We start from the raw sequence: 20829 nt of genomic DNA on the forward strand, positions 1-20829 counted from the left end.
AAGCAACTGAAACAATATTTTCAACCTGGGTTTAGGTTTCGCTCTTATCACCCTGAAAGAGATCTCTCAAAAACTTCTCACATTCCTAGTGTGTTTGAGGCGATGAGCCTTCTTGTACAATATTTAAGACATTTAAAGTAAGCAGACATAAGAGTTCATCTTTAATTTAACCCGTGATGAAAAACAGAGTTTGCCCATTTTTCTATGGAGAATGCTGCATTTTATTCTTCTTCCACATACATAGAACCATATGTGCACTGTAGCCAAAAATGTGCATATTTACAAAAATGAAATCAATATACACAAAAGAATTATAATACAAGAGAAAAGAAATCCTTCAGTAATCCTTACGATAACAACATGGCAAGTACAAACAAAAGTTATTTTTGACACCTTGTGAAGTTTTTGTGCAGAGATTCTTTTCTCACAAGATGAAGTGTTTGTATGTTCCGGGTGTGTAAGGGTGAAACCGCTGCAGCCTTCATTGCGGTACATCTGTAACTTAAACTTCTTAACACTGTTTTTTTGTGAGCAAACTTATGATCCGTCATTTTAAATGCAAATTAATTTTCAAAGGGTAAGTTTAAACTGTTTTAGTGTTTGTTTCCATTCAAGGTCAGACAACTGACACGTGTCGGCTGCAGACAGAAACTTTTAACCCAGAGCGGGTCAGTTTGGGAAGTAACGTCACTTCAGGTTTTCTTCAGAGATCATTTATAAAGTGCAGCTTTGAGAAAGAACACAGAACTATGAGAGAAGGGACTTTCTGCAAATATCATATGAAAAAGAAAAATCACCAATGAGATTACATAAAACAGTTTATAATGGTCTACCTTTGAAGGGGGAAAGCATCTAAAACTGGGTTTGGGAAGGTAGAGTTGGGAGGGGCTGGTTAAATTAACTAGAAACGTTTTTTGGTAGTTGTTTAAATTCAGCTTGAATATGCACACGTATCATAACTCGGAGAAACGGCTTGTGAACAACAGCCTCTAAATGTTGGCCACGAGCACGCCTAAGGGTGTTTCTTTGATGTGCTCAGCTGCCAAAACAGAAGCTTTGATGTAATTTCCTGCTTAACTTTTGACCAGCTACTGCTTTTGGGGATTTCTATTCACTGTTTATACTTTCATCCGACTGATCTCATCATGCTTCCTGAAATTCTTGCTGTCTCAATTAAAACGCAATTCCAACAGATGCACTGCAAACGAAAACAAAGTGTTCTTTAAACTTCCCATGTTAATATTGAACGACTCCGAACTGCACAAACCGATGTTGGGTTTTGTAGCCTGGTACTGCTTGACAGTGGAAAAAGAACAAAAATGCTTTGCTGAAAGTTTCAAAACATGCAAAAACCTGCCAGCGTCACACGTGTCTCAACATAAAGCTGGAGAACAAGCTGAGAGTCTGTATTAAGAAGTCAGCAAAGTTCAGGAGAGGAAACCGGTCGTGCGCTGAGCTGGTGCCACGGTCCAAAAAGAGCGCGCCCAGTGCTGGTCCCACATTCATGGAATCTCTGGACTGTTGTCGAGAAACAAAGAAATGATTACCTAGAGACTTTTCTTGTTTGACGAATGTGGTAACTTTTAATATTTTGGTGACGCAGACACCGGTGCTGTCGATCTTTATCGACCTGAAAGTGAAGGAGAGAAAAAGTAGATCGTCCCAAACGATGGGTTTCAACAGTAGCAGCTAGTTTGACGATCAGTCTCGATGAAAAATAAAAACAATTAAAGAAAAAGTCCTCCAAGCTGGAAGAGATGGTAAAATAAATTATTTTTATATATATCCTTGCGTGTGTATGCACTGCGTGTATATCTGCTGATCGTCTTAACTGAGATAGTTCTTTATCCGAGCAGCAACCCAGAAAGGGCGTTCAGGTCTCTCATGTACGGGTTGTCGCTGAGGATGCGGTCGATCCGCTGCTTCTGGTCGGGGAAGATGTCGTACAGTTTTCTCTTCAGCTCTGACGTCTCCCCCGGCGACCGCTGGGGCGGAGGTGAGGGAGAGGGTGAGGGAGAACGGCGAGGTGGGTGCCATTCTGGGGGCCCAGAGTGGGGCCAGTGCGCAGTGGTGTGGGCCGTCAGGGAGGTGGGGGTCCGCGGGGCAGAGTGAACAGCTTGCACGTAAACTGGCTGCTGCTGTGAGGGAGGCCGGAGGTCCGGGGGTCTGAGAGGCGGAGGCGTGCCCGGAGCTCTCCTGACAGGAAGAGAAAGAGAGGGTGTAAGAAGGAGCAGTGCACAGCACAATAACCAACACTGACCCGACAAGGCCTCAGTATTTCATCACACACCAGCTTTCTTTACGGAGGAAGATGTCAAGGTGAGGTCCGTTCTTTCCCAGAGGGTCATCGGGGATCATGAAGTGGTCCTCCACAAAAGTAAACTGAAGCAATCTGCTGGTCAAAGTGGACAAATTCACAAACTGTAACGTCCAAGCAACTGTTCTTAAACTCTAGTGGGCACTTTCTGAACCCACACTGTGTTGTTTTTTCTGCGGCTTTTACATTCTTACTGTTGACATATTACATGTTCAATTGCTGATTTCGAATAACTACATTTTATTCTTGAAATTTTAACATCACTACAAAAGCTGGAAAGTACTCTGGAGTTAAGATCATCAACGCACCAGGAGATCCAGGCGATGCAGAACAATACAAAAGAAGACACGCTTTCAGGTTCTTTGCTCAAACCTTCCTAGAAATGACTTAATATTGTTGCTGACAAATTAACAGCATTTTCCATGAAAGTCTACTGATTTGGGTACAAATGTCTGTTTTTCCCCCAATAAAAAAAAAGTTTTAAAAAGAATTAGTCTGTGAAAATTATTTAAAAATGTTAAGAGCTTTGTTGTTTGTTGATGAAGAAATATGCCACACTGAGTCACAGTATGTTTACAGGTATGTGGAAATGAGAAATTTGGTTAGAGTCAGTGATGAGTCTCTCCCTCCAGTACCATGTTTATTAAACCAGTTTGAGATAAAAAAAATAAAAACTTTACAGTATGCGAGATTGTTGTCATGGAATTATAAGCTAAGCTAATTTTACCCCTGGTGAAGGCTGAACTAGTCAGCCTGAACAAAGCAGCCTTAAATAAACAGTTTGTGTACGGGGGAACGCCGCTCTCTGTGTAAAGCAGTCACAACCAGGAATTAACCCATGACAGCAGCACCGGATGGCGTCAGACCAACTTGCACAGTGGTTTCCTGTGCAAAAGGGGTCTTTATCCGAGACACTGACCAACAGGGGGCGACACAATCCCACAGTCTCATACATTTAGCCCTTCATATGGGCTCTGGTGGAGCACCGTATGATAGAAGTCATGGAAAATGTTACACAGCTACTTTCAATACAAACACTCTTTGTCATCAGCGATGTATATAAAGTTTCAATATATTTATTCAGTTTGCATTTATTTTATTGTAGCCTTAACTGTAAATATATCGGCATACTAGATGCGCTGAGAGTAATTTCTGTATTCATCACCATATAAGTAAGTCTGAGTGGTTTACAACACTCCCTGCAGATACAGCAGAGTATGAATGGTTGATATCAACGGATTTATTTTCCTCAATACTTTTTCAACGGTTCTCCTGCGTGTCAAAAAACATGTGAAGGACACGATGTGGGTGTTCAAAAATCATTTAAAGACATCTCTTAGCCAAATTAAATATGTTGCTTTAACTGATGTAGCAATATGAAATTCTCATTAAGGAGTAATAAAATGCATTATTCACTATTAGTCACCAAAACTGGATCTTTTGATTGGTGACACACTTAAAAATGCTGTACCTGTTTAGTTTCCTGCACACACATGAATTCTCAGGTTCCTTTTCCTATAAAGGACTCGCTGATTGATAGTAAATGTAAATAAAATGGTTTTAAATAGAACTTCAATCTTAACATTGCTCCTGTGTGGACTTTCCAGTGCCATGTTAGGTAATGCAGCACGTAAGTGAATGACTCACTGAGCTGTATACACAACAATCACCTCTCTCTAATGATCCTACGCCAGGTGTCCGAGGTGTCGACGAAATCCCGCAGGTTGTCATTGGTTACAATGATCCCGTCTGTTTTTTCTGCTAGGTGGAGCATGAATCTGACAGGGAGAAAAAAAAAGGACACTCAGGATTTTCCTCGTGTTCAAAAATATTGTATGTGGAGAAGGTGCTGGTCAGTTTTATGATGAATGATCTGGGCTTCAAAACATCATCATAGAATCATCATATATCTGCATATGTATCTTCTAGTCATCTATTAGAAAGATACAGTACAGATGAAGGTCAGCAGGGTGAGTCTGGGAGCGAACACACACAAGGGAACCTTCAACAACTGAGCGATTCAGTTATTCGGTCTTTGTCCATCAGTCTCTGTGCCCTTAGATATGAAGTGTTTTCAGGGTGTACCTGTCATCGTGTGAAGATATCCTCTGGCCACAGACTTCCCTGGAGGGGGTGAAAGAGAGCAGCCTCAGGTCTTCTAGCTGGTTTAGAAAATGTTGCTCTGTAAGAAAACACCGCCGGCTGTGTCAGTAAAAACAATGACGACAAAGTGAACACACACACATGTGTACTAAACAGGTTTGTTTGGTTCCCGTACACAATGACCCGCAAGACAAAAACCCAAACAGCTGCTCCAGAAGTACTGCTGCTGATATGACCTTCAGCTGTGTTAAGTACAGAGTTTCAGCAGAAAAAAATGTTTGTGTTTCTACTACTACTAATAATAATAATACATTTTATTTAAAAATAGCGCCTTTCAAAGCACCCAAGGACACTGTACAACAGATAAAAACACAAAAACTGGAAATATACACAACAGATGAAAGTTAAGAGCATACAGAGGTTTAAACATAAGCAATTTTAAACAGATGAGTTTTGAGGGTGGACTTAAAAAGAGGGAATGAACTAATATTTCTGAGGTCAGGGGGTAAGGAATTTCAGAGTCGAGGGGCAGAGCAACTAAAAGCCCCGCCCCCCCATTGTAATCAGACAGGAAGTAACAGAGAGAGAAAGAGAAGATGAAGATCTGAGGCACCGGGATGGGAAGTTCATCTGTACTAAATCGGAGAGGTATGGTGGAGAGAGAGAATGAATAGCCTTAAATGTATAGAGGATTATTTTAAAATGGATGCGAAATTTAACCGGGAGCCAGTGAAGCTGCTTCAGGATTGGGGAGATGTGGTGGGTAGAGGAAGTCCTAGTAATAATACGGGCACCAGAATTCAGGACACGTTGCAGCTTGTTAATGGATTTTTGTGTGAGGCCAAATAATAGTGAGTTACAGTAATCAATTCGAGAGATAACAAGAGTATGGACGAGAATGGCAGTGGCATGAGGAGTGAGCAAAGGGCGGAGGCGATTGATACTAAAGCAACCCGTTTGAATAATTGATTTATCACAAGTGAATGAACTGTAAATAAATCAAATACCCACGGGAACAATCACAAGCCTGCTGATGCTTTTTTGTGGCTGTGTCTCCAAGACAACAAAGGACCAAAGGAAAGACAAACAGACACTCCGTTAAAATATTTTAATACACATATGAAGACTGGCCTGTATAGACCTGTCGTACCTGTTGTTAGTCGATCCCTCTTTTGACGCCACTGGGGGACAAAGACTGTGATTTCCCTGTGTCCTCTCTTCCAAAATGTCTCCACTGCTAGTGCTATACCACGGCAGGAGAAGAACCGATGAAGGCCATGACTGCAGAAGTGAGGACGAGAAGAAGGAGGACACAGTTAACTGGAGAAGACAACTCCTAAAAACCCATAAAAACAGAAGTAATGGACAGTAATAAGGCTCAGGGATAAGGCTGTCCACTTGTGAGGAAGTGCCACAAATTAAACTACAGATGCTCCTTGTTCCCTCCACGAGCATTCAAAAAATGGATTGAAAGCACAGAGAGAAATAAGAGTGAACATGTGCACAGGACTAGGATCTAGAGTCAACTAAAGGAACGGGAACCTTGGAAACACTTCAGAACCCCCCCCCAAAAAATAAGGCAATAAGCACAAACACTGAACACATGTAAACACATTCAACGTGATGTGTGGGCAAAACCCGGGAGTTCGTTAATAAACCAAACAAATACACGATACAGGGCGCAACGTCAGCTGACCCAGATTGTTGTCGATGACGTGCACGACCTCCATATGCGCACGTCAGATAGCTGTAATACAACATCGGTCGCTAGGACGCAGAAAACCACAGAACAACAAAAGCAGCGCACGGCAGCAGACATGAGAAACTCCCTGACAGCAGCAGGAAGTTGGCTTCTCTCGCTGAAATCCACAGACACAAAAATCTTATCAGCCACGGAGGTATTTTTAAGTATTTGGCCTTATTGGCACTTTGTTCAGTGGTCTCAGGTTTCTGAGTGAAATCTAATCCTGCGTCATTCATACACCTCAACAATCACCACCTCAGGAGAAACGGCACACACGCCAACGCTGACAGCCCTTCAATGGATTTTTATGTTTGGGGGAAATCTTGTGCACATGGTTATTTTCAGAGGAAATGTTATACACTACTACTGTAAGATTTTAAGGCTTCTGTGACCCCTGTTTGATATACAAAAACAGACCGGCACAAGTTCCCCTTTTCTTCACTAAGAACTGAATGTACAACTAAAACGGCAGCTAATAAACTACGAAACAGGGAAAACTAGACTGGAACTGCAGATTTCTGTTTTGGAAAGCTGATGTTCTTGAGGAAATAATTAAATGCTGCTTTATGAATGAAGCTTCTGTTCATTCTTTTTTTTTCCCCATCATGTGAATTCCGGTTTTGTCTGCCCTGCCTACTTCCCTGTATACGGAGTTACTATGGTGTTCAAAAATCTAGTCTTACATGTGCTGCAGTTAAAGCAGAGATGACCAGCTCACATCCTGGTCAGCTGCTCCACACTCTTCATACAGCGTTTAAAACCTTAGCAGTTCCTTAAAGTGCTTCACACATGGAAAAGTGACACAAGTCTGACCAAAAATAAATAAACAGATAAAATAATGATGCAACAAGCTAAAGGTAGAAAGTGGCAACGACATCCGTCTGTATACACTCTGCCAAAAACCAAGCAGAACTGTTTTTAACATCGACGTGATAATTCATCTCTGACTGTAGAGACTTCACAGAGCGAGTTCCTTAAAACACGAGAACTGTGAAATGGAAACTTTTCACTATGAAATTTGATGTCTACCTGAATTCTTAATGTAATGGTGCCATTATAATATTCTTATTAATATCTCAGTAATATCATTCTTGTAATAACGCTGTGAGAAAGTGCCCCGTATTTCACAACATGGCTCGTCATACTCGGGCGGACGCTCAAAGCTGATAAACCCATCGACTCAGACGTCTTGCAGATGCACAGAGTCGAGGCAGAGAGCGCACACGGACACTGCACAACAAGATAAACTTCAGCTTGTGGTCAGAGCCTAAAGTGCAAAGTCAGGGGGAGTTCCACTCGCCGCTGATAGAGAAAGTGATGAATGAGAACACAGCAGGAAGAGCTTATGCAATCTAAAAATCACCGAGCAAACCTGACAAGGGAACACATTTCAAAACTTTACATAACCCAATAACCTCCTTCAGGATCATTGCCTTCATCCCTGAAACTCAAATTACTGCAGTCATTTAAGGCAGGTGTTATTATTTCAATAAATATACAAGAAAATCTCTTCCTGTGTCTGTACAGGAAAGCGACTGCATTGATTTTGGCTCACTTTGCGTTGTGTAGATACAATAATGATCAAAACTGAGTCACAGTGCTGACTTGTGTGTTTCCTTTAGACATACTTCTGGTAAGGAGGGACGATGAAGTAAGAACATCAAAGGAAGTAGCTGCAAAAATGAGAGGGCAGGAGAGGGTCATCTGGGTGGAAGAGTGCGAGCACAGAGGAAAGACAATAATTTGTGTTACACACATAAAGAATGTCCTATCCAATAATCAGAAAGAAACATACAGATTTTTTACTAGAAAGGGCCTTTCTTCTCAAAAACACCCCCACGGTTTCACCCCCACACATCATCAATATTGTGCCGTTACACGTGCTTTCGCTCCGTCAATCACACACACACACGTGAAATCACTCGCAAATATGATGACTAATAACAGTATGTGACTGCGTGGGCAAGGTTTTGGTGCACCTACACAACAGTTGTAGCTGCGACCTACGCGCTTCAACAGATGGTATTGTGTGACAGAGATGGTGTGACCTTAACTGATGATGATGATGATGGGAAGGTGGATAGCTTCGTTAGTAAAAAGGAAAAATGTGGTACGAGAAAATCAGGCGCGGGAAGTGACACCAATCAAAACACATATTATATTTGTCATCAAGCGACTTACAACATCCTGTCCTTACAGCCATGATTAAGAAATGCTCGCTCTGAAAGAAATGACTAACACTCTGCTCTCATCTCTTATTTATAATGGTCAGAGGAGCAGATGGGGATTCAGACAGACAGCCCTGAAAATGCTGCAGCTACAACAAGAAGCATCTGGTAAATCTTCTGATTCCCCGAGTCATGCACAGCTTTGTACTTGATGGTACCTTGTGGATAATCCTGGCATACAAATATGTATATTTGTCTTTTTTTCATATTCAAGCTCATATTCTGCATCATCTAAGCTGAACCAACATGATTACCAAGATGTCAGGAACAAAGTCCATTGGACACATGAGACTAAAGTGGAGATGATGCACAGCACCACGTTTGGAGAAAACCAAAAGCTGCAAATTAGCACAAACACCTCACAGCAACAGCTAAGAAAAGCGGTGGAGGGCTGATAATCAGGTTTGCTTTGCTGCCACAGCACCTGGAAACCTTATTGCACTTGACCATGAACTCCTCTATATACCAAAGTATATAGAGTGAAGCCATCTGGGCAACAGCCAACGCTTTGCTGAAATGTCACGCAACAGGACACTGATCTCAAGCACAGCAGCAAAGCCGAACCAGAAAACGGCTGTTTGTGGGACCTTAAGAGAGCGGTGCATGAAAAAATGAGCACAAACCTGACTGAGCTGAACTGCTGCTAAAGACAACAAGCTACAAACTGCTGAAACGTGTTTGTCACAGGATGGTGAGGCGTCCTGTGAAAAACGGACACGGTGGTTTTTTTTAAATACCCCGCTTGGAGCTCAGGTGTACGCATCAACACATAAAAAACATCCAATTTGTTAACTAACCTTGGAAAAAAAAGACATTTTATACAACCTATATTTAAACAATGTTAGCTGAAGAGCTTTGTGCCTTTTATAATAACTCTCCGACAGATGAGAGGGATCTGAAACTATAACAGTAGTTTTCTTATATAAAGTTTTTACTGAATGTGAATATCTTACTTGGTATGAAAAGGCCAGACTTTTCAGTATAAATTTCTTTTTACACTCACGCCATAGCCACGTTGCTGCCGTCTATGATGATGTGTCTGAGGTCTGGGCGTCCCGGCTCGTTTGGCAGGTTCAGTTTGTAGGGAGTCCTCAGCGACTGATGGAAACGAGCCAAGCCAGTTACTGGTGGGGCCGGCGGGTCATTTGTGGGAGGCGTCCGTGCTGCTGCCCCGTGGAACCCCGTGTGGCTGATTGTCTGATAGGAAGAGGCTGAGGGTCGGGCGATGGGCTGAGCTGACTGACGAGGACGAGACAAAGAGACCGTGATGTCACTGATGTTATAAATCCACCAGACGCAGCTGTCCGGGCGCGTGCTGCGTTTAAAATAACTGCTCATTCCCAGCTTTGTCGTGTGTGTGAAAAGACAACAGACACTGCACAAAATGCTACCTCAAAGTGCCACCTGTTACACAGAAAACTTCACACACACCATTTTTGACTGAACACTGGGGCAATACCTACACTGGTGGTTGAAGCCAGGGATGCAGTGGTGGCAGTCAGCCACTGAGGCGTGCTGCGCAGTGCCGTTACGGTCTCGACCTTCACCGATCCCCCCAAAGTCTGAGTCCCACCTCGGGACAAGTAGTCCCTCTGCGGGATGCCTCCGCCTCCTCGTGCCAAATAGTCGGTTCTGGAACCCGACTGTGCGTTGAGGTGCGCCACCGTGATCATCCGAGACATTCTGTCTGCCGCTTTGGTATCAGTGGGGATGATGTCTTCATCGTCATCAATGGTAATAACCTCATAGTTTCCTGCTCCTCCTTGAGCGCTCGAGCTCCTCTTAATAGTGATCGCCTGAAATGAGGTTCGAATCAAAGTTTAGCACGTGTACAACGCCTCGCCACGGTTAAAAAAGGCATCGTATCTGATAAGATATCAGAGGTTATCTCAGGTGAAGGTATCAGAGAACAAGATGAAAGATAATAAGAAGCAGAGAGAATAATATAGAAGATGTACATGTGAAGACAGGATCGCACGCTACAGCTAGACCTTTGGCTCTATGTCTGTCTCTGTGAGACAAAGAAGTAAAGCTGAAGTGAGTTATTGTAAGTTGTCAAGTACCTGCTGAGTGCTTGTTTCGCTGCCGCTGCACTGCCTCCTGTGCCCAAGCCCATTACTGCTGCTTCCATACTGGTTGGGCTTGATGTTCTCTTTAGATCTCCCTGGGTCCGCCGACAGCCTGCTCAGCTCGAGCTCCTCTCTGAAGCAGGAGGCTGTAGAGACGGATGACGATGAAGAGCGAGCGTCTGAGGTACGCACAGAGTTTAGTCTTCTTTCTTTTTCCCCTCCTTTCAAGCTCTCTTCACAACGCTTAGTTTCCTCCACAATTTTCTCAAGGACGAGGAAGGTATCTTCCGTCTGTCCTGTTGCCTTGACAACACGTTCCACCACTTCCTGCTGGTAACCCATGGTTCTGGGGAAAATGTGATTTTGTAGCATGTTACATTACTGGTGGCTATAATGCATCCGCTTGTCTTTAATGGCTGTAAAGAGAGCCATTCAATTCCAGTTCAAGAGAAACTCAAACAAATCAAGTAACATTACTGGGTTCATTGTGTCGTTCAGACACGGCTCACCTTTCTGTCGATGCTTGTCACAGCTCATACTGACGAACCGCTCAGCAGTAGAGTTTTTTTTTTTTTTTTTGTATACTTTATTAATCTCCTGTACGGAAATTACTCCCTGTATTTAACCCATTCACTCAGTGAAGCACTGGGCAGCCAATCCAGTGCCGAGGGAACAGTGTGTAGGGATGGTACCTTGCTCAGGGGTGCCTCAGGGTAGCTGTTTGGTGTATTTGAACCCCCGACCTCTACCCTACCCTACTGAGTCTACTGAGGTAAGATAACTTACCCACCTGAATCTAATCCAGTGCCATGTAATACATCTTGATGCATGCTCAGTCACCCAGGATGAGCTTTGATCAGTGGTTGTTGATCAATGGTTATGAGAATTTGCATATTAATGATCAAGGAACTGACCTCCCAGCCCTTTGTTCCTTCAGTGGGCTGGTTTCAGCCATTGTGCAAATGTACTGTTTATAAGATTGGAACCTGCAGTCAGCTGAGACTGAAGAAGTCACCTGATGATGACAAAACGTTTCTCCCACTGAAAACGTCCAGGTGAACAGAATCAACTTTTCAGCTACAACTTTCCAAATTGGCTCATTAAACGTGACCTCGTCCCAGACATGCTGTCTGCCTCTCTTCATTCAAACATTATGGAGTTGAACGTAACGTATAAATGTTATGTCCCACCTAGTCATCACGGCTTTAAGGGAAAGCTGACTGGATTGCACATTCAGACAGGAGTCATTAAGAGATCAATGAAAAGGGGGGCGTGTCTGAAAAGGGTACGTGAGGTTGACTCGTTCTGTTATCAAGTCAAGTAGTCAAGTATTTATTTATTGTCATTGTCGATTATGATCTCACCACAAATGACTAAGGAACACTGCACAGTGAAACTCAACAGTTAGCCACTCGATCTGATTCAACTGGATCACTGAACCTTTGTATTACTTTAATTTGAACATCCACATGTATTTTTGTACTGTATGCGTACGGTCATGACCTAATGTTTCATCAACCAGGACAACAACCAGCAGGTCTCTTATATGTACATAAGCATATGTGAGCTCTGTTCAAATACAAAATCTATTCTTCATTAAGATTTCAACTAATTATTATATTCATAAGCAATAATTCTTCCAACGAGTGTGTTAATTTAATCAATAAAACAAAACCATCACAATATCCTTCATTCCAGGTAATATTCGACTTACTGTAATGTAAAACAAAGAAAAACTGACCACGTTTCAAATTATGGTGGTCGTCTTTAGACCCCAAAGATGACCACCATAATTCCAAACAGTTCTAATATAAATCCAAGGAATTCATTTGGAAACATTTGACTAGTGTGAACTTTACCTGAAAAAATTGACCAAGCAGCGGAGGTTGGTTTCTGGGCTGACTGCCTCTCCCTCATCCGAGACACCCTCAGCAGAGTCCAGCATGATGGGCCCAGATACGGTATTTGCCTTCGCTGAGGAGGAGAGGGACGACGAAGCAGAGGGGGTTTTGGATCTACAGCTGCTACCGCCCCCCCGGCCCTCTCTGTCCCTCTGTCGCTCCCTTTCTCTTGCTCTCTCCGGCGACTCTTCCCTCCGCTCCAGAGAGTACTGTCTCTTTGTATCCCGCGTCTCACTGCCTGATGAACGCCGCTTGTGCGTGGGCCGATTGCTGTTATGCAGGACTGCCTCGGGACCTAAACCGATTCCACCTGCTGGTTTACTGCCTCCGCCAAGAGATGATGGCGTGGTCCCTCGCTCCTCAAAACTAGTGTCCAGGATGCGGTTGGAGAGCTCCGTCACAGGGGTGCTGCTCTGTGAGCGGTCCTGGTCAACCTCCGACATGCTTGGATGGAGCATCTGGTTGAGCTGAGTCTGGGGAAGGAAACACAGTGGTTGTTGCCTCAGTTAGGAAACTACAATAAAAGTTCCTCTCAAACTGGAATGCTTGCCATAGCCAACGTTCCTATTGTACTTTCCAGTGTGCTTTACGTGGTTCTTCTTCCCGATGCCAGAAATGACGTCTTCGATTGTACTTAGTGTGTGACTTTCAAAAACATTCAACTTGTTCTTCAACTTCTCTCTTACTTCATACGTTGGTAAAACATGATTTCTAAATACCTAAAAGTACAATGAAGCTCTTAACTTGTTGATAAATAAATAATTCACACTGAAGTCATATTTTTTAAAACTAAAACAAGCTTCATATAAAATAATAACTAATTCAACATTTTGGTGGCAGACCCAAATTTGTAATTCTGCAGCATGATCACGAAAGTTTAAGAGCACCAGTTATGCTCTCTAAACATATCAAAGAGACATGGTTAATGGGGGACTACTATGCATGATTCACAATGATCCTATCCCTCAAAAACACTTTGAATAACCCACCCACCCAAAGCCAGGGCTGGCAGTATGTTTAGCATCTGTGTTAGTAAATCTCCCCTTCACACTCACAATGGAAGTGAGCAGTGAGGGGGTGAGACTGATTTTAGCTCAATGCCTATAGCTTACCAGTTTTCGAAGTAAAAACGGGGGGAAATTCTTACTGACTTGTAAAGCTGGGAAGCATCTTGTTGCTGGGACATAGAAGAATGTCAGCAGATATTAACAGCTAATTCTACACAGTTTATAAAAATATAATAACACTATAAAAACGCCTTTTATTACACATGACCTTAAAGTTAACTTTCTTCTTATTGACCATACCTTCCCACCTTGACTTTCAGACCAGTTTGTAAACTTAAGCTGCTTACACCAAAACAATGAATGCAGAGGTATATTTTTGGGTCGAGGTGTGGTTGAACACAAAATAATACCAGTCATGCATCAGAAAAACTTTTTAAAATCTTAGTATTAAATCTTATAGCACAAGGCTACAATCTCAACTACCCACAGCAGCTTATTCTCTTTGAAATTTGCAGTTGTCATCAAAAACTCTTTGGTCACAGTGGTCATGCTCTACGTGCTGCCAGAAAATGTTCACACTAACCAGAGAAGAGGTGTTTGTGTTTGTAGGGGTGTGAACAAGTCCCAGCAACTCCTCCTTCAGCGCACTGGGAAGCAGCAAGAGCTCCATAGTGTACTTGTCATCCCTTTCCTCCACGAAGGACTTGAATGCTCGTTTTACTGTTGGTTCTGTGTCACATGGTAGACTTCGCTTCTCCTGGACAAAACACAAAAACACTTGAGCGTGTGGTATGACATGCTGTAGACTACTCCTTCTTAAATAATTTCAAATGACTGTTAAATCTTCACATTTTATTTACAACTATTCATCAGCTTTCCACAATATAAATGACCCCCCTGGAGTCACGTAACTACTACAGAATCAGAATGAAACTATGTCTGATAACAAGACTCGTACTTGGAACAGTGCTACAAACTGCTGAACTCTGCTTTGAGCCATCACCACGGGCTCAGCCCGACCCAACAGCCGCAGGCAGCCCGGCTCTTGCACCAGAACTTCAGCGCTCGTGTCCCGTATGAGCCTGTCCAAAAAAAGGCCCCTGGCGCCAGCAAAGATACAGTGCATATCTACCGGGTACCGCTCTTCTTTCTGCAGTTCTGGGTCGCACAGTCCTCGAACATATTCCTGCACAACAAGGAGAACACAAAATATCATCCATCTAGGAAAGAAAGAAAAAAAAAAAAAAAAAAAAAAAAAGGAACCAATCAGAATGACCTAATTTAACATATTTAGCAAAAAATTAAAAAAAAAAAAAGAATATAAATATTTCACACAGTAAGTGTTGTCTCGTGCTTGACGTGCCCACACACCTGTAAGGTATTTAAGGTGACACGTGATGAAACCAAACTCTACTCACTGTTTTAGGGAATCTCCTGGCTGTGGCAACTGTTTGGATGAATCAGCGCAGGTGGGTACGGTAACTTTCTTACAGATAGTGTTTCGCATTTTTTTGTGTTTCTCTGCCGATAAGAAGTGACTCAGCACGAGCAATGTATGATGACTCAGTGATGCGGTGGGAGAGACAGAAAGGGTGTGAGATTTGAACGTGAGCACGGCTATAAATATGTGGGTGTGGCTTCTTAAAATAAAATAACCAATAAAATGAGTTTCCTTTGGCCCTGTGTACAAACTATACAGGCTGAGAGATCACTGCTGCTTATACATTAGATTTTTAACAAGTAGAAATAATGATTGTATTTATAAAGGAGACTGTCAGGGTACAAGTGTTTGCCTGTGCTGCGTAAGGAAGCGCACGTTTTCTCAAATGAAGAAATAAATGTTTCTGCATAGATTTGAGCATTTTTTTATTTATTTAATGTATTTTTGTTTACACATAATGAATCAATACAAGCCCCATCTCCAGGAAGCTTGGACTGCAGCTCCTTGTTCTGCAGTCTCAGAGAGCTTTAGCACTTTTCTATCTGCTCTAAGTCCTGGTTGGAGTTGCACTCCAACGGTGAGTAAATCTCGAAATCAGTCAACAGCAATCCAGGACAAGGGTCAAGGACAATAAGAACCAGGCCAGCTGGTAGTTAAAACACATGAAGGTAGGGCCAAAGCAAAAAACAAAAAAACAAAAAAAAAAACAAGATAAGCAAAACTGGCCAAAGCAAAATAAGTAAGGCTGTCCACTGGTAACCCAATCACAGAATCTAAACATGAGTGACCAACCCAAACAAACCTTTTAAAATATGAAGTATTATTGCATATGCTATACAGGGAGTGCGGAATTATTAGGCAAGTTGTATTTTTGAGGAATAATGTTATTATTGAACAACAACCATGTTCTCAATGAACCCAAAAAACTCATTAATATCAAAGCTGAATGTTTTTGGAAGTAGTTTTTAGTTTGTTTTTAGTTTTAGCTATTTTAGGGGGATATCCGTGTGTGCAGGTGACTATTACTGTGCATAATTATTAGGCAATTTAACAAAAAACAAATATATACCCATTTCAATTATGTATTTTTACCAGTGACACCAATATAACATCTCCACATTCACAAATATACGTTTCTGACATTCAAAAACAAAACAAAAACAAATCAGCGACCAATATAGCCACCTTTCTTTGCAAGGACACTCAAAAGCCTGCCATCCATGGATTCTGTCAGTGTTTTGATCTGTTCACCATCAACATTGCGTGCAGCAGCAACCACAGCCTCCCAGACACTGTTCAGAGAGGTGTACTGTTTTCCCTCCTTGTAAATCTCACATTTGATGATGAACCACAGGTTCTCAATGGGGTTCAGATCAGGTGAACAAGGAGGCCATGTCATTAGTTTTTCTTCTTTTATACCAGTTCTTGCCAGCCACGCTGTGGAGTACTTGGACGCGTGTGATGGAGCATTGTCCTGCATGAAAATCATGTTTTGCTTGAAGGATGCAGACTTCTTCCTGTACCACTGCTTGAAGAAGGTGTCTTCCAGAAACTGGCAGTAGGACTGGGAGTTGAGCTTGACTCCATCCTCAACCCGAAAAGGCCCCACAAGCTCATCTTTGATGATACCAGCCCAAACCAGTACTCCACCTCCACCTTGCTGGCGTCTGAGTCGGACTGGAGCTCTCTGCCCTTTACCAATCCAGCCACGGGCCCATCCATCTGGCCCATCAAGACTCACTCTCATTTCATCAGTCCATAAAACCTTAGAAAAACCAGTCTTAAGATATTTCTTGGCCCAGTCTTGACGTTTCAGCTTGTGTGTCTTGTTCAGTGGTGGTCATCTTTCAGCCTTTCTTACCTTGGCCATGTCTCTGAGTATTGCACACCTTGTGCTTTTGGGCACTCCAGTGATGTTGCAGCTCTGAAATATGGCCAAACTGGTGGCAAGTGGCATCTTGGCAGCTGCACGCTTGACTTTTCTCAGTTCATGGGCAGTTATTTTGCGCCTTGGTTTTTCCACACGCTTCTTGCGACCCTGTTGACTATTTTGAATGAAACGCTTGATTGTTCGATGATCACGCTTCAGAAGCTTTGCAATTTTGAGACTGCTGCATCCCTCTGCAAGATATCTCACTATTTTTGACTTTTCTGAGCCTGTCAAGTCCTTCTTTTGACCCATTTTGCCAAAGGAAAGGACGTTGCCTAATAATTATGCACACCAGTTACCACAGTCCTGGTGGTACTGGAGGATAGATATTTTTACTAGCGAAAGAGTCCAAACAAACAGTGGAATAAACATTCCCATCTGCTCATTGCAAAGATAAAGAGAAAATGTGGCATCTGTACAAAAAAAAAAAAAAAAAAGTTACTGTAAGCCACCTAAAATTTGCCTCATGAAAATGAACTGCACTGGTGCCTTTCTTAAATTTAAATTCAAGGATATTAGCAGTGAAAATGAACGTACTCCCAAGACTCCTCTATTTATTTAGAACTTTGCCTGTTGAAGTAAGTCAAACACAGTTTGGGGAATGGGACAAATGGATTTCTCGCTTTATTTGGCATGGGAAAAAACCAAGAATTAAATTTAGATCTTTACAGTTAAACAAGGCAAAAGGGGGGGCAATGCTCCCATGCTTACAATACTACTATTATGCATCTCAGGTCATCCCCCTGCTGCAATGGTGTAACCCGAACTTGAAAGATAAGTGGAAATCCATAGAATTCAATACAACCCCTAAATTCCAACTACAAGCCTCAATTGCGGATAAAAAATTGGCAGACTGTTTAGAAGATAAAGGACCATGGATTAGCCACACTTTAAAAATATGGAATAAAGTGACTAAAATATGTGGCAGTGAACGAATACTAAAAGTATTTAGATGGTGTGCTTATGACACAGATTTTGAACCAAATGAAAGTGATAATAGATTTCAGTCCTGGATAGAGAGTGGACTAACAACATTCCATTCCTTCACACATAAAGGGACACTACAGAGTTTCCAGTCTTTACAAATAAGAAATGGCTTAAGACAAGTAGATTTCTTCAGGTTTCTTCAAATAAGGGATTACTTTAATAAACACTGCAATATCCCAAACCCAAATATGGTTGAGTCAGAAATTTTTAAGATAGTTAAATTAGCATATGATAGTTCTCTGAGAAAGGCAATTTCCAAACTATATGATGTGCTCCTTCAAGCAAGGAAGGATACTACTCAAAATGTTAAGATTAAATGGGAATTGGAATCGGGGATGGGTATAACAAACGAGAACTGGGAGAGGATTTGTAATTTTCATTGGTACTCTCTTGGAGAGACCACTGTTGGAAGAACATTATTAGATTTTTCAAAACCCCTCATCAAACTAAATATAAAAATCGGACAGCAGAATGCTGGAGAAGATGTGCCTCTTCTGATCCACATCATTATCATATCTTTTGGGACTGCCCTAACTTAAAAAATTACTGGCTGGGAATTCATAAAACTTTGTGTGAGGTTTTTAAGATAAAATTTGACATCAATTTTATAAATTTGTACTTGGGCTTGGTTGCTGGCTCGGTCCGGGGAGGGGACACAGAAATCTTACAAGCGCTATTAGCGGCCAGCATAAACTCAATAACCAGAAAGTGGTTAAATCCAACTCCGCCAACACTTGAGGATTGGTTTAATGTGGTTTTCGAAATATTTAAAATGGAAAAATTGGCATTCTTTTTAAAAATTCGGAAAGACAAATTCTACAAAATATGGAATAAATGGATTAGCTTTGTGTCCCCCATCCGCCCTGAATTTAGATAAGACCAGCCCTGAATTGGTGTATCTTGGTGTATCTCCCATGTATCGTACCATGTCAGGTTGACCCTCAACTTCATAATATGTACCTAATGTATTCTTTGTAAATAAGTTAAACATGTTGCATTATGTAACATATTGTGAAGCCAATGAGTTAATTTTATTTTTTTTTGCTATCAGAATGTAAAACAAAAGGACTAAGAAAAAGGTTTTTTTTTTCTTTTCTCTTTTTTTGACTAAATAATGTCAATGCACTTTATTGTAACAAGTCCCTTTTTTTTTCTTCAATAAAAATATAATTAAAAAAAAAGAAAATGAACTGCTGTTCCCAAAGAATGTCAATAGCTGGCACTATGAGATTGTTTAGTGCTTGTGAACTTGAGTAGATAGAGAAGGAGAATAGCGCTAAGGCTACGTATGTTGGTCGGAGCTACTCACCGAGTTTTTCTTTAATTCTTGCTCAAGAAAAAGGTTATGTGTGAAGACAAATTGGATTTTACTCTTCAGCTTGTTGGGAAACACTTTTTGTTGATGCCGATGTACCTCTGTTTTTGTGGTTTTTATTCATTTCCGGTGAGCTGACTAACTGCGCTAGCATAGCAAGCTAATCGTTAGCTAATAATTAGCTTAGTGTAATGTAAATTTCATGTGTTCCCTTTAAGTGCTGTATTATCCTTTTATTTCTTCACTTGTGAATGTTTTAAACCAATCGGAAATATTTCTTTGAAAGCTAGTAGTTAAGTTTTATTTATTGTAATGAGATGATAAATATGAGCAGTCTTTGGCTAAATAGTACTGCGACCACGTTTTGCACTTTCCTCGTGCATCAGTAATGTACATTCTCTCAATTCATTGGATTGATGTGACTGCTGTTCACAAAATATGAGATTTGAGTTAAATTTGTATGATGTAGTAATTGTTTCAAGGTTCTTTGATTAATTTTATTATTGATTGCATTAAGTCGTTATATACAAAGAGTGAGGGGCCTTTGGTCACTAGTGTTAATTAAGTTGTTATATGATATTCATGTAAAATATGTTCACTGCCCTGTGCAGGTTGTTTTTTTTTTTGTTGGAGTCTAAAGTTGCGAGCCAGGATTCCAGATCCCCAGCTGCGATGCAGGAAAGGTTTCCAGCCTACTTAGAAGTGACAACTGGGTTACTTCTTGACAGATAAGCTTATGAAATCTCAGAACAATACACTACCTGGGTAGTACTACTAACATTAACACTATACACACACACCTGAACTGAAAAGACTGAAAAGAACTCTGAACTCTAAAACTGAATACACAGACTGACAAATATGGACTATTGGAACTGTTGTGAACTGTTGAATGACTGTTTTTGTTTTTGAATAAATGTTGACTGTTCTTTTAGCTGTGTGTCATTCGCTCCTTAGTCGATTCCTAGAGAACATAAGCCCAAGATCCTAACTTTCTCTACATTCAGTAGTGGTAAAGTATCGTGTGTTACATTACGTCAATCATACAAGACGTCTAAGACTCTAGTACGCCTGGTCAGAATCACATGTTTGGACTATGGAAGGGAAAAAAAGAGATGCAGTCATAGGAAAAACAGTAGTGATTTCCCAAACTGGAGGAAATGCCAGCATCAACCTAATATAGTTAAGCGGGACGCCACTGACGACTTGCACATCATTCTTATCATGAGTTCAACAGGCTCACAGTGAAATTACCATTTCCACATTCATTTCTCGGTTGACTGGCAGAGCTCGGAGCAGCTGGTTACAGTGTGCCAAAAAGAAAGAGCTGCATGACACAAGATGCAGAAGTGTGAGCGATGCTCCGGGAAATCACACAAAAAGTGATCTGATTGAGATCAAGATTCAGATGTTTACAGATCCCTTGCATGACTAATTGTACCGTAAAACCTCTAGAAACACATCACATGACTTTTAAATTGATGGCTGTGTAACAAGCTCTTTGGTTTCAGGTGAGGTAAATCAGTCACAATGAGTAATCTCTCTCCAGCAGTGGTGCTAAAGAGCGCTGCTCTTTCAATTATTATTATTGATTTTTTATAATAACTTTTAACAAACTCTAAATTTTTATCCAAAAAAAGCTGACACTTAATGAGACGGTCATTTAAAAAGCAGATCATTACATACATATTACAATTTTACAATCACAATGGTCCCACAAGCACACAAGAACTTCACATGTACAGTGTTTAGAAACCTAAAAACTGCTATTTTACTCTGTTATTATC

The 20829-nt window shown here is 41.4% G+C and overlaps 1 protein-coding gene across 1 annotated transcript in view; it reads right to left on the bottom strand.

Annotated features, from left to right (window-relative positions):
* Positions 1-219: 219 nt before the first annotated feature.
* The window catches only part of n4bp1 (nedd4 binding protein 1), a 26885-nt gene continuing 6275 nt past the window's right edge, over positions 220-20829 (bottom strand). Inside the window, exons 2-12 of the mRNA XM_085358953.1 lie at positions 14328-14555; positions 13953-14126; positions 12321-12835; positions 10456-10807; positions 9856-10188; positions 9396-9631; positions 5571-5701; positions 4403-4499; positions 3988-4095; positions 2291-2392; positions 220-2196 (exon numbers count right to left, since the gene is read on the bottom strand). Of these exons, the coding sequence (XP_085215079.1) occupies positions 1845-2196; positions 2291-2392; positions 3988-4095; positions 4403-4499; positions 5571-5701; positions 9396-9631; positions 9856-10188; positions 10456-10807; positions 12321-12835; positions 13953-14126; positions 14328-14555 (2628 nt within the window). The 3' untranslated portion in view covers positions 220-1844. The remainder of the gene's footprint in view (positions 2197-2290; positions 2393-3987; positions 4096-4402; positions 4500-5570; positions 5702-9395; positions 9632-9855; positions 10189-10455; positions 10808-12320; positions 12836-13952; positions 14127-14327; positions 14556-20829) is intronic.

Source organism: Diplotaxodon limnothrissa, linkage group LG7, assembly GCF_057381915.1.
Source record: "Diplotaxodon limnothrissa isolate DT_005_m linkage group LG7, D_limnothrissa_male_GT1.1, whole genome shotgun sequence".
NCBI classification, from domain to species: domain Eukaryota; kingdom Metazoa; phylum Chordata; class Actinopteri; order Cichliformes; family Cichlidae; genus Diplotaxodon; species Diplotaxodon limnothrissa.